At 41.2% G+C, this 12,245-nt stretch overlaps 2 protein-coding genes across 3 annotated transcripts; one reads left to right on the top strand and one right to left on the bottom strand.

Annotated features, from left to right (window-relative positions):
- Window positions 1-14: 14 nt before the first annotated feature.
- slx9 (SLX9 ribosome biogenesis factor) lies at window positions 15-8,269 on the top strand. 2 transcript variants are annotated; one of them, XM_089009247.1, is made up of 7 exons: window positions 15-284; window positions 1,106-1,226; window positions 1,335-1,406; window positions 2,355-2,529; window positions 2,632-2,697; window positions 2,793-2,954; window positions 7,695-8,269. In XM_089009247.1, the coding sequence occupies exons 1-6, from the start codon at window positions 108-110 to the stop codon at window positions 2,914-2,916; spliced, it is 735 nt and encodes a 244-aa protein (XP_088865373.1). In that variant the 5' UTR covers window positions 15-107; the 3' UTR covers window positions 2,917-2,954; window positions 7,695-8,269. The 2 variants fall into 2 exon arrangements, with proteins under 2 accessions (XP_088865373.1, XP_088865374.1); XM_089009248.1 differs by lacking the exon at window positions 7,695-8,269 and having other exon boundaries at window positions 22-284; window positions 2,793-3,058.
- LOC148903804 (uncharacterized) lies at window positions 4,085-11,701 on the bottom strand. The gene is made up of 6 exons (XM_089009180.1): window positions 8,443-11,701; window positions 6,545-6,654; window positions 6,338-6,463; window positions 5,822-5,928; window positions 4,567-4,748; window positions 4,085-4,485 (listed from the first exon to the last, which is right to left on the bottom strand). The coding sequence occupies exons 1-6, from the start codon at window positions 11,275-11,277 to the stop codon at window positions 4,324-4,326; spliced, it is 3,522 nt and encodes a 1,173-aa protein (XP_088865306.1). The 5' UTR covers window positions 11,278-11,701; the 3' UTR covers window positions 4,085-4,323.
- Window positions 11,702-12,245: the final 544 nt, after the last annotated feature.

The following is a 12,245-nucleotide window of genomic DNA, read 5'->3' as shown; positions in this document are numbered from 1 at the left end:
TGTTAGACAAAGAAGAAGCTCCCTCGAGTCTAAAAAGCAAACACTAATGTTGACCGCGTGAAAAATATTTCCAGAATATCGCAAAACGAGATTCATTTGCCGTGAAAATGGTTGGAAAAATTAAAAACGTGCGGCATAAATTGCACCAACAAGCCGTGAAACTGACGTGGCCGCCTGGCTGTTCTTCGTCCAAAGTGTCGGACAAGCCTTCTGCTTTGCAAATGGACCAGCAAAGTCTTTCTCAAATGGAAAGTGGTTCTCTTGGAGTTACGGGCAAAATTCAAGTAAGTAGCGAGTGAATAACAGCTCATGGCCTTCGCTTACTTATTCGTATTCCAAAACACGTTTTATGTAGAATAACGTGCTAATTTTGGTCCGACCGCAATGAGCTAGCGTCAGATGGCAACAGTGACAGCCAAATAAGTCTTCTCAATTTTTATTTGATCAAAGCACAATCGTACTCTCTTCAAGGGAATATAGTTTAAAATCCCAGTTGGGAATTCAGTAGAACTTTGCGAGAGGGGAGGCAGGATCTCATGAGCAAGACAACCAATTAGCCCAATTGTAAATATAAAAAAACCGCAATACATAAACTAAAGCGGTCAGTCTTTTTTCGTTTAAATTAACGTAAAAATACATTGAAATAGTTATATCTATCTATCTGTCTGTCTATCTGTCTGTGTGTATATATATATCGATCTCGATAGATGAATAGATGCATAAATTTACACACGTGGGATTAATAAATTAAGGTAAAAATGTGTTAAAGTAAAAATAAATATTTATATGAGCATCCCATATGTTTTATTTTAAAATTTGATTTTACGACAAATCTGTATGTCTTGATGATTTTAACACATTTTCATGCAATACCTGTTATGAATAGCTATTTAATATTTTGATGAAAACATCTTAAATGCTGTGATTGTCCGCTACATACTGCATGATGACAACTGGGAAAGTCTCCAGCAACCTTAGTGAGGATAAAACGGTTCGGAAAATAAATGAATATGTCAGATGAACATAGTCAATCGTTTTAGCCAGCGAATAATCAACTGACAAATTAATATGGAACCACCTCTAATCCTTGTGTTTAATTCTACAGGCCCAAAACCAAATGTCTTCCCCTGCTGGGATATTTTCAGGTACAGAAATTGCTCCAGAGGCCCTGAGGCAAACATTAACATTCAAGGACCCTCCAATAGCCCCCATACCTGCCAAGTTAGGTAGGTTTTGCCAACATCTTTGTGACATTTAATACATTATCTTGTCTTGTGTGCCATGCTAAGCAAGCCCTTTCCTATGTGTATGAATATGTGTATATGTTTTGAAAGGTCCTCCTGAAGTAAAGAAAATCAAGTCAAAAAAAGAAAAGATGAAGGAAAGGAGGGAACGATGGTTAAACAGTAAGTTCATTTACCATTCATCACATCAGACAGTCCAAGAAAACGTCTGTGATTCTGTTATTTAATTATGTAATATAATTCAAAAGTAGGGATTGATTGGTGGCCAGTTATAATAATAATAATCATCATAATGATCATCATCGTAACACATTATTGTTTGTAATAATAATACGTTATATATTTTTTCATAAATAATAATAACAATATTTATTATTGTTATTAATAATAACACCTATAATTGTTATTATAATTTATTATACTTTCATATTACTGTTATTAATAATACATGTAATAATAATACATTTCATTTATAAGCGTCTTTCAAGGACACTTTAGTCACATTTTTTTTTTGTGCGGGTGAGCAGCGGCAGCCATTCGCGCCAGCGTTCACTCTGCACTATTTATGTATTTATTTTTTATGGTGCATTGTGTTCTGCGTTCTGCTTGGCTAAGGGACTGTAGACCAATGTCAACAGTCCCTGTCCCACTTATTCACCTTGCACATTTTTTTTTTATTCTGGAACAAAAAAAAAAACAGATTTTGATCGTTCGTTGCATCCTATACAATAAAATTTGACTGACGTGTAGCTGCCGTGCTTCATGGTAATATCCAAATAATATACATTCACATGATGGTTTAAAAAAATACTAATAATAATTTTAAAAAAACGACAGTGACTCCACATTTTGTCTGGTTATTGTGCCCCCTGTTGTTTAATATGAGGGTTTTACTGAGTGGCACGTCCTGAAAAATCAAATATGCTGTCAGGTCATAAAATTATTCATTCAAGATAAAAAAAAATGCAGCTCTAAAGGTTCCCACGGGCACAATCGTGTCTACTATTCATAACTGGAACGAAACCGTCGAAAAATACCTAAAGCGTATTGCTTGGTGGAAATGTGGTTTACCCATTTTCTGACCGCGCTTGGTACCCCCACGGCCAACAGAGATAAGCGTAATCAAGCTGACAAAGGAGCGTCAAGCGGCACAGGCCCGGCGACAGGCCACTCCGGTCGTAGGAGACATGAGTGTGCTTGCGGAAGCTCTGCCCGAGCTGTCAGAGCTCATCGCTCCGGCCGCTACAGCCCGCACAGGTCATCCAGCTCGCCGGAAAAGCACAGTGTAAGTTGACCTTGAATTTAATTGCGGTCCTGTATCATTTTAGGAGATGCACTGAGAACCGTATCTGGTTGTTTTTTACACCATCCCCACCCTTTTCCCCAGGCCAGTCAAGAAGTGTGCAGTTACTGATTTCAGTCAGATGAGGCCCATGCAGAAACGTAAACTCCTGTAAGATCCTTTTTTTTTTGGATGGATTGCCATTTCATCCAATGAAATGTTCTCCTTTATTTACTTATTGGTGTGCGGGGGTGTTCTTACGACAGGGAGTCAGAAATCAATCGGTTTGGCGAGGCGGTGAAAATCCTCAGCAGCAAAAGGAACCCTCTCGATGACATCTCGGAGCATCTGAGGAAGAGACTCAAACATTTAGAAGAAGGTTCCGGTTAAAATTGGAAAGACGATGACTTCGCACATTCAAGGCAGAGGTCAGCGTTCCTTTATTACAGAACTTTTTTTGGGGGGGAGGCCTACAACTGCTTTTCACAACCACGTTTTTAGCTGATGACAATAAAAATCAGATTTTAATGCGTTTTGTGGCGTTTCTGTATAGTAACATAAACCCGGTAATTCTCATTTTCATCTGAAGCAACTGTGACAGGATTTGAGTTGACCAACCCAAAAGAAATGAAATCCAAGGACACAGCATAAGCGGAATAAGGGGGACTTTATTCAGGATTTCACACTTTCCGTATTTTTTTTAGCGGTCACATTCAGATAAAAAGTCGGTCCGATCATGAATCAAAAAGGAGTTTTGCGATCAATTGACAGTGCAAAATGCGCAACCGTATGTGATTCTAAGATTTGTGAAAGATAAAATCTAGTACTAAAAAATACTTGTGTACAAAAACAGCGCTAAGAAGAGATAATTTTGGATAAGGCAGGGATTTTTTGTCTAATTTTCAAACATGAAAACCTGATTGTTGGCTTACACTGTGAAATACACAAACAGGCTTGTTTTTAATTAATTTTTTGTGATTTTTTTTTTAACCCCCCAGTGTACCTACTGTGCCATTTGTATTAAAAAACAAAATCTAAACAACAAAAACACTGTTGGTAAAAATCAGAGCGGGTCTCTACATTGGCAAACTCCTCCGTCACCTTTTTATGGAGACCAGGGGTGAGAAAAGGGCCATGTTTGATTTCATAAAAATCACAGAAGCGCCATGTCAATGATATATATAAAAACTAGTGTGAAAATATGTCATACATTATTTTGCAAATAAGATATTTTTCCCAGTACCTCTGATTATTTATAAACAGTTTAATATGAATTATCAACCAGTTGTTGAAGAAAATATATTTAGAATATGTATTTAGACTTGGCTCAATCTTTGGGGTGAATTGGTCATTGTTAATCCAAAAATATATTCAAATTATTTTACAATATAATTTGAATCCGTTTGTAATAAAAGTTTTTTTTTTTTTTTAATAAAGGAATGGTATTGTTGAAATGAGCATGTAAACTGTTTTAATTAAATAATTCATTCTCAATGTTATGTATGCTGAAGGTGATTTTATCCACAAATTATTTTGCAAATACAAAAAATGTTTAATTTTTAAGATCATTTTGGAACACATTTATTCGTGAAATGAACAGGAAATAAAATTTAAAAAACAGGATGAATATAATTAACCACTTTTGGGGTGAAAACCCCAAATTAGAAAACCAGATTCGTTCTACAACAAATACTACGAGATTCTTGATAAAATCAATATATGGGTGAGGCAGATTTAATGAATTAGGCCTCATGTGGCCCTCTGGTTGCCCACCTCTGATCTCGATGACTGGATGTTTTATTTAACTTTTTTAACAACATTGGCGTAGGCAAACTCAATTTCCCTCTCGGCTGGGCAGGTGCTGTTAAATTCCTCTCTCTGATAGGCACAGTTCAAGTAGCGCCAAATGCCTGACATCTCTGTGGGGATTTCAAATCCACGATATTTCTTGGCGACCACCTGGAAAGATGAAAAAAAGAAACCTTAGAATGGAAAATCCTTCCAGATAATCGGTAGGCCATGTAGTAAATTGCAACAAACCTTAAGGATGTGTAATTTAGGAAGCAAGTTGCAATCGGCCAGTGTGAGCTCTGGTCCATCCAGGAAACTCCTGGTGGACTCTGGGACGTCTCCCGGGGCATCGCAGTCAATCTCGGCTATTAGCGGAGTTCGCAGGAAGTCGTCAAGATTCCGAAGAGACTTCAGTAGTGCTTTCTCTAAGGCTGAACACACGGGTGAGAATGAAAAGATTCACCCCTATATACTCAGTTGCTGCTCGACAACTTCTTACAAATATGTGTGCTCGTGCTCACCGCTTACAACCCCTGACACAGTTGGTGTGAGAGTTTGGCCCAACAAATCGTTGGGATCATCTTAAGAACCAGTTTCAAGAGCTAGAGCCAATTTTGCTGGTGGAAAATGAAAGAACTGGTGCTACCTTAGTCCGGAAAGTAGCACTGGCACAAATGCGGTGGAATAGGGCCAACATTAACTTCACATCTGCCCCACCAAAGTCAGCCGGGTTAGGCTCCAGCCCAAATACGACTCTAGTGAGGATATCGATGAAAAGGTTTCTTCAGCCGTCATCTGTACTTCTTTGAAGGTGTTTAGGATTCGCTCCTCATCCGAAAAGCTTCGTCAGCGAACTAAAGTTGTTCTGGTAGCTCTGGCCCTATATACAGTATATCTCTAATTGACAGAGGTGGCGGTGCCAGACCTCTGCTTTCAGAGGTACCTGCTCTACGATTGGAGGGAGCAGTGGACTACTCCTTGAAACTTATCTGATTACTTATTTTTTTTCTGTCTGATTATGTCTATGACACGCCCTGATTGCCCCATTCGCTCTGGTATCACCTCATCGGCATGACTAAGCCTACGTGGTAACGATCTAAGACGTCTGTTGTAAGCACGATCCAAATTGAACCTCAAACCACTATGGCGATTTAGTGAAGGGTTTTAGTGAGGATAAATGGTTTGGATAGGACACAGTGAAGTACAGATTTTTAGTAGTGATGGGAAAATGAAGCTTCATGAAGTACTTGTAATATTTCTTGACTCCTCCAGATGGTGCTCTTGGTATGAAGATGAAGGTTAGTGCAAAGGAAATGTCTTAAAAAGACACTGCATCTTTAAATAAAGAGTGCCATATAGCGGAGTCAAAAACTATCACAAGTGCTTCATGAAGCTTCACTTGCCCATCACTAATTTTTAGGACTGCAGTAGTTCACAAATTCAAACAAGCCCACGTGTAAACAACGCTTCACAAGACAAATGTTGAAACCTCTTTGTATCCTACCATCATTGGTTTCTTTCTTTGGGTTCTTGATATAAGCAGAGAACTTGGCAAAGACATCAATGCCGGCTGTGTTGGCCTCCGGGTGTTTCGGTGACAGTCTTGGGTAGCTGGTGATACCAAAACAACTTGTTACAGAATAAAGCTTGAGGTTGGAGGTCTCCTGGACAAATTTAGGTAATAGTACATTTTATGTTCATGTTGAAATTTCACCCAAAACCTCAATATCTCAGTTTTCGTGAGTGATGTGTACATTGCCATTTTCAAAGGTCCTGGAATCCTGTGATATTTTCAGACAAATCGTTTTTGATAACATTTAAAACAGCAAAGCACCGCGGGTACTTTTGCCACTTGTGTTTATTTGCAGAGTAGTGCACTTCTGTGTGTGTATGTGTGTGTGTGTGTGTGTGTGTGTGTGTGTGTGTGTGTGTGTGTGTGTGTGTGTGTGTGTGTGTGTGTGTGTGTGTGTGTGTGTGTGTGTGTGTGTGTGTGTGTGTGTGTGTGTGTGCGCACACACACCGTGGCGGGGCCAGTTTCTCCTCTAAGAACTCCTCGATCTTATTGACGTCAATCTTGACCTCTCCGTTAAAGGTCATAAATGGAGGGTTGGTGCCTGGAGCCAGGTCTTGTAAATCAGCAGGCTTTCTGACAGCATAAAAGACACCGGCCAGGTCAGAAGTTGGCATATAAAGGATCTATCTGCGCAATGTTAACAGTAACAACTACCTCTTGAGGTCAACGGTGGTGACATTGAAGATGACTCCTTTGAGCCATAGGATCATAAAAAGTCGCTGAGAGAATGGGCAGTTACCAATGCTCTCCCCATCGCTGCCTGCCTAAGGACACACACACACACACACACACACACACACACACACACACACACACACACACACACAAATGAAGAAATCTGTTGGACGATACATATAGCTGAGCAACAAAATTATTTTCTTGTAAATGCTACCTAGCAAAGATGCTAAAGGTAGCCAAGAAAAAAATGGTTATGAAAAATGTTACTCAGTGGTAGGCATTAAAGAGTAAAGAAGCACTAATACTTCGTTACTGTATTTTCCTCGTGACTTTTTACTCTACATTTGAAAACAGAACTGTACTTTCCGCCATTATTGCTTAGTTTGTCGAAATAAATATCCGCAGATGACAACATATTTATTCATTTTTCTTTTACGTAAATGGTAAAGCTTGCTTCCAGGACGACCGTGCCTACAACTCTGAACACCAAACGGCAACCTAATCAGCTTAGAGAGTGAGAATGCGGAGATTAGACTCCTAACGTCGACAGTAGAACATTCCCGCTCAGCAAATAATTGCTCTCTACTCGGTTCGTGTCGTTCTGTGTGAGACCGACAGGGCACAAGGATTTTGATTTGATTCCTTTGAAGAACCAGGTTGAGACATCACCTTGGGTGTCCTAACCATCAGCGGAGGCAGGTTGAATTGATTCCGTCAGCCAAAGGAAGTTTATGTCTCCATGTGAGACAATTAGCTCTCGCACACAGTATTAGCACATTTTTTTCAAGGTATTAAACCTTCCTATTGGAAATGCTGTGCCTGCCAGTATTAAAGAATGAATACTTTGTTGAATTCCCCTTTTAAGCAGCCGATATGGCAAAAAAATGGTTTACCTCCCACGTGGAAGACTGTTTCCCTTCTTTTGCAGATTCCACTGTATTAAAAACCCAGAGAACAGCTGTCTGATAGAGCCGTCAAGGTTCACCATCAAAGCAATATCGAATCAAGATTTTAAAGTGAGAGACAAGCACCCCCTGCGACCCTGTTCAGAACAAGCTGTGTTGAGAATGGATGGATATTTTTTTAATGGCCGATTTCCAACATGTTAAATGTTTTTATGTTTCAGGGACCACAAAGAGAAACTTTACTTTAGAGTCAGCCAATCCTCCATGAAGCTTCTCCAGATGGTCCAGAATTCTGCTGCTCGCCTCTTGACTGGTACTCATAAGAGGGAGCACATAATTCCTAGCCTGGCATGCCTACACTGGCTCCTGGCTCTCTTTTTTTTTTTGAAGATCCTACTATTTGTTTTCAAATCTTGAAATAGCTCTGTGAGCCCCTCCACCCCTTCCCGGTGCCTCAGGTCTGATGACCAGACACTATTCAAGGTACTGAGAACTAAGCAGAGGCTTTGAGGGCATCAAGCCTTTTCCCGTTGCTTCTTCCGATAGCCCACTGAACGTTCAGCAAGACCCCAGCTAACCATCTTTAAAAGTAATTTTTATTATTTGACTTTAGTCTCTGGATGTCTTGGTTAGTCTTTTTTTGTAGTTTTCCTGTTTTTGTGCTTTAGACTCTCCTACGGTTGAGTTGAGTTGTGGTCAATGAATATGGAACTTTGCTTAGTGCGTTTTAGTCAGGCGCATTGTCTCATCCCGATAATAAATACACGAATGAATAACGATGCTTGACAGACTCTTTGGTGACTTTGCATCGCAGGGTTGGGTGACTGGAACCAGCTGACTGAAGATAAGCGATCGAAACATACACCCTCACTCACAGGTCAAACTCCAAATTTCGATTGATGAATCATGAGCGTAACGTAGTGTTCATTAGCTCAGCTGAAGGAGATATATATTTTTTAAACTGATTACCTTGACATAAAGTGAGATCTCATCATCCTGGTCATGCGGTGTTGTCATTATATTGTCCCGTGCAGGTGGCAGAAGATTGTCCTCTGCTTTTGGTGAAATCATCTCCTGCGGCTTCTCTGGCTGCCAATCATGAATAGGAACGAATGGTTGTCCGTCCTCGAACAGCACCACCCTCTTTTTCTTCACCTGGTCATCTTTCTTTTTGGAAAGAACTTCGTCTTTAATGACTGACTTGAGCTCCTTCATCCAAGCGTCTCTCGCAAGTAGATGGACGTTGTCTGTTAAAGATTCTTTGAGGTCTCCTCTCACGGGATTCTCTCGCTCTGTTTTTTTTCCCGGGGATGCTTCTGGTTCTCCTTGCTTCATTTTAATCCACTTGTTATCCTTTTTCCGAGTGGACAAAACTTCCTCGGTGATGGATTGCGTTTCTGGAGAAAGTATCCCATTCTCTGTGGCTTGTTTTGATTCCTTGAACCTTTCGTTTTGCTCCTGTCCAAACTCTTCCATAAGGGGTCTCTCGTCTTCATGTGCTTCTGACCCACTGTCTATGGACTCTTTGGTTTCAACTGTCCTGAGCTCTTCAAGTTGTGTGTTAAGACTGACGTCTGCAACTACATCCTCATGACCTTCAATGGTCACAGTTTGTGCAATTTCTTCTGGATCGAGCAAGTCCTTCATATCAGGATTTTCGCTGTATTGTTCGCAGAGAGTCCGATCTCGTGCATGTTTGCATACATCGACTATGGATTCCTCTGACATGAGCGCCTCTCCTGGCAATTCTGCCTCTCCCTCTGATCCTACATCCTGCTGTGGAGCATCTTCTTGGGTGATAAAATGTAGATCATCAACTTGGTGGTCCATGTTAATGTTCGGATCCAGTTCTTCTTTCTCCCCAGTGGTTTGGTCGCCTCCATCCACTTCCTTGAAGGAAGTATTTTCTTTTGGCTCCCTTATTTCAGACGTCTCAAATCCTTCAACACAAATGTCCTTCTCTGGTTGATCTGGTAGTTCTTTGGTCTCCAGACTTGATTTCATTTCTTTTTCTGAAGCAAACATTGAGACCGTAATCAACTCCTGTGTTTCCATATTTACAACTTCCCGCTGTAATACTGTATCGACCGAGTCCTGTTCTGTTGAGCTGCTTGTTTTGTCACTTGGAATTGTTTCACCATGTTGCACAAGGTCGATCGATTGGCTCGTTGAAACGACGATGTGTTCAACAGAAGAAGTCTGGGGTATGACAGCACTTGTATCTGAAGTCTGGCGAGGATCATCCTTACCCTTGACTCCCATTGCTAATTCAATGCCGACATCTTCCATCTGCCAACCTTCAACGGACTTCTGTGGATCATCTACCGAGGCTCGAATCTCATGAGGAGCCTCAACATCTTCACTGGTAGTCAAAGCACCTTGAAGGTTTTCTTGGGATATCGCAGCCGAGAGACGAGCACTGTGAGCTGCCTCATCTGTTGTCACTACTCCTTCAAGAGGCTCTTGTGAATTTGTAGCTGCAGCTTGATCACTTTGAGTAACTTCATCTGTGGACTCTACATGTTCATGATAATCCTGCGCCTTGATCAGTGTGACTTCCTCTGAGCCCTGTAACAACTGGTGTTCTTCTTCCTGCATCACATTGACACTCGTTTTCTCATGAGCATTTTGGTCTTCACTTGTGGCATTGTCATAGTCTTCATCGTCGTGTGTTGTGTCGTGAGATGCCAGACTTTCGCTGACAATGTTTATGTCATGGGATCCTTGATCTCCCTGTGATAGGCCTTCAATCCCAATCAGGTCTTCTTGTTCTCCATGCTCTTCATTTTTGTGCCTGCCATTTCTGTCATTGTCCATTGTTGAAAGATGAACCGGAACGTCTGCCTCTTGGTTTGTTTCGTGCGACCTTTCCTCCTCCTGTATGATCTCTTTGTTCCCGATGGGTTCCTCCCATATTACGGTGTCCTTATTTTCTTCCTCGTGTCCCCCATTCTCGTCTTCGGCCATTGTTGGAATGTGATACGGGTTTTGGATTCTGATGAAATGGTCATCATGCTGGATTTTACTGTCTTTCTCGATCTCGGCCTCAGGAATGTTCTCTTCTCTCACGTCTTCACTCGCGGGATGTTTGCTCTCATCAGCTTTGAAAGCAGTAGAGGACTCATTGTGGTTGTCAGCAGTCACCATCTTTGTGTCACTTGACCGTTGTTGTTCCTGGATAATCCCTCCGGTTGCCGATTCTTCCCAATCTCCATGCTCCGTTTCACTTTCCCCAACCAGATTGCCGTCACTGGTCTCAACATCATTCCCAACAGCTGTCTGGTCGTCTTCTACATCTTCCACTGGCAGCTCAGTACTTTCAACACTGTTTGTATGCTGAATATTTTCTGTTTCAATACCTTCGTCGTCATTGTCCTCAAGTGGTACTGCAGCTAAAATGTGGCACAAATTCCCAGCCCATATTGTCGTAGCCTCCTCTTCAAATCGGCTCGCTTTCCCCGTCTGTTCATCCTGTTCATTTTCTCCCGTCGCTCCACGCTCGTCCCGGCCTTCCTCTTCTTCCTCTGCCGTTTCATTTGGTACCGGAACCGTTGAGAGAATTCCAGTTTCTTCCTCTTCATTTGGATCTGCACTCTCTTTGTCAGCTCGTCCATCTGTTGCTTCGGCTGTCAACAAAATGTCCTCCCCGACTTCTTCAGCGAGTTCCACCTCTTCATTTTCCTCTTGTCCGTCCCCATCGCTTTCACCTTGTTGGTTCGTTGCATCTGAAGAAAAAGTGACGGGGCTGTGGACCAAAGTGCCGTTTGATACGTCTGGATTTGGCCAGAAGTCTGACTGAGCCATTGGAAAAGTACAGAGGGCTTAATGGCCAACTTTTTGGTGTTCAAAATTCCAAAGGGAAAATTTGATTAAAGAAACACGGGAAAAAATCTATTTATAAGTTCATCTAAATACTGAGTGTCCGAATTATCTTAAAATGAATACAATATTCCAGATTTTAAATGATGCAAAACTAAGATGTAGCTCAATTAAATAAAAACTACCTCAAACTAAAATTAGAGTTCCAAAAGGAGAGTAAAGGCTTTAGTTAAGGTACCTCCCAAGCCGCGTGTGATAAGGTCAATCCAGAGTTTCAGGATGCAATACAAAATACAGTTTGGAAGACAAGTAACTTTTTAAAAACTCCAAATAATGAGACGCCGCTAATATTGAGGCATTGAAATTCAGGAGCAGTAGTCAGGTCGTTCCCTGTTGAAAACTAAAAAGTGTACTGCATTGTGGTGCACCTTAAGTGGAGTTAGACATGGACAAACACAAACAGACCTCCCTCTGTGTCTCTCTTTCTCTCTCTGTCTCTCTCTCACTCTCTCACACAAATGCACCCACACGCTCTTTCTCTCACTGGGGGATTAAACCAAGCCTGATCCCCACATGACTTGGAGCTTAACCGACAGCATAATTTGATATTAGGCACTACACCAAACAGGGCCGCTGCAAACATACCAAACTTAAATGTGACAATATGTCAATGTTGAGGGATTCACTTGTGTAATAATGTGGTTTTAGTTCTCACTATGTGGTGGTGTGAATGGTTGTCTGGTTGAAATCTGGATGTTGATGGATGAACAACTTTTGAGAGCTTCTGCGAGTCGCCCTTTTTGAAAAAGTCTCCACAGGTGTTGCGGTGACTAGAGCTCTACTCATTGAGTATAGCTCAAGCCTTTCCATTAGACGTTACCAACTGTTATGCACACATCGAGGATATGTGCTACCATAAAAGAGAAGGAAATTGCTCTTGGTCTTCAAGGGTG

The sequence above is a fragment of the Hippocampus bargibanti genome, linkage group LG01, assembly GCF_051943395.1.
Source record: "Hippocampus bargibanti isolate YZ-2025 linkage group LG01, ASM5194339v1, whole genome shotgun sequence".
NCBI lineage: Eukaryota > Metazoa > Chordata > Actinopteri > Syngnathiformes > Syngnathidae > Hippocampus > Hippocampus bargibanti.
The sequence above is the reverse complement of the archived record's forward strand: the minus strand, read 5'-3'. Positions and strand labels throughout refer to the sequence as shown.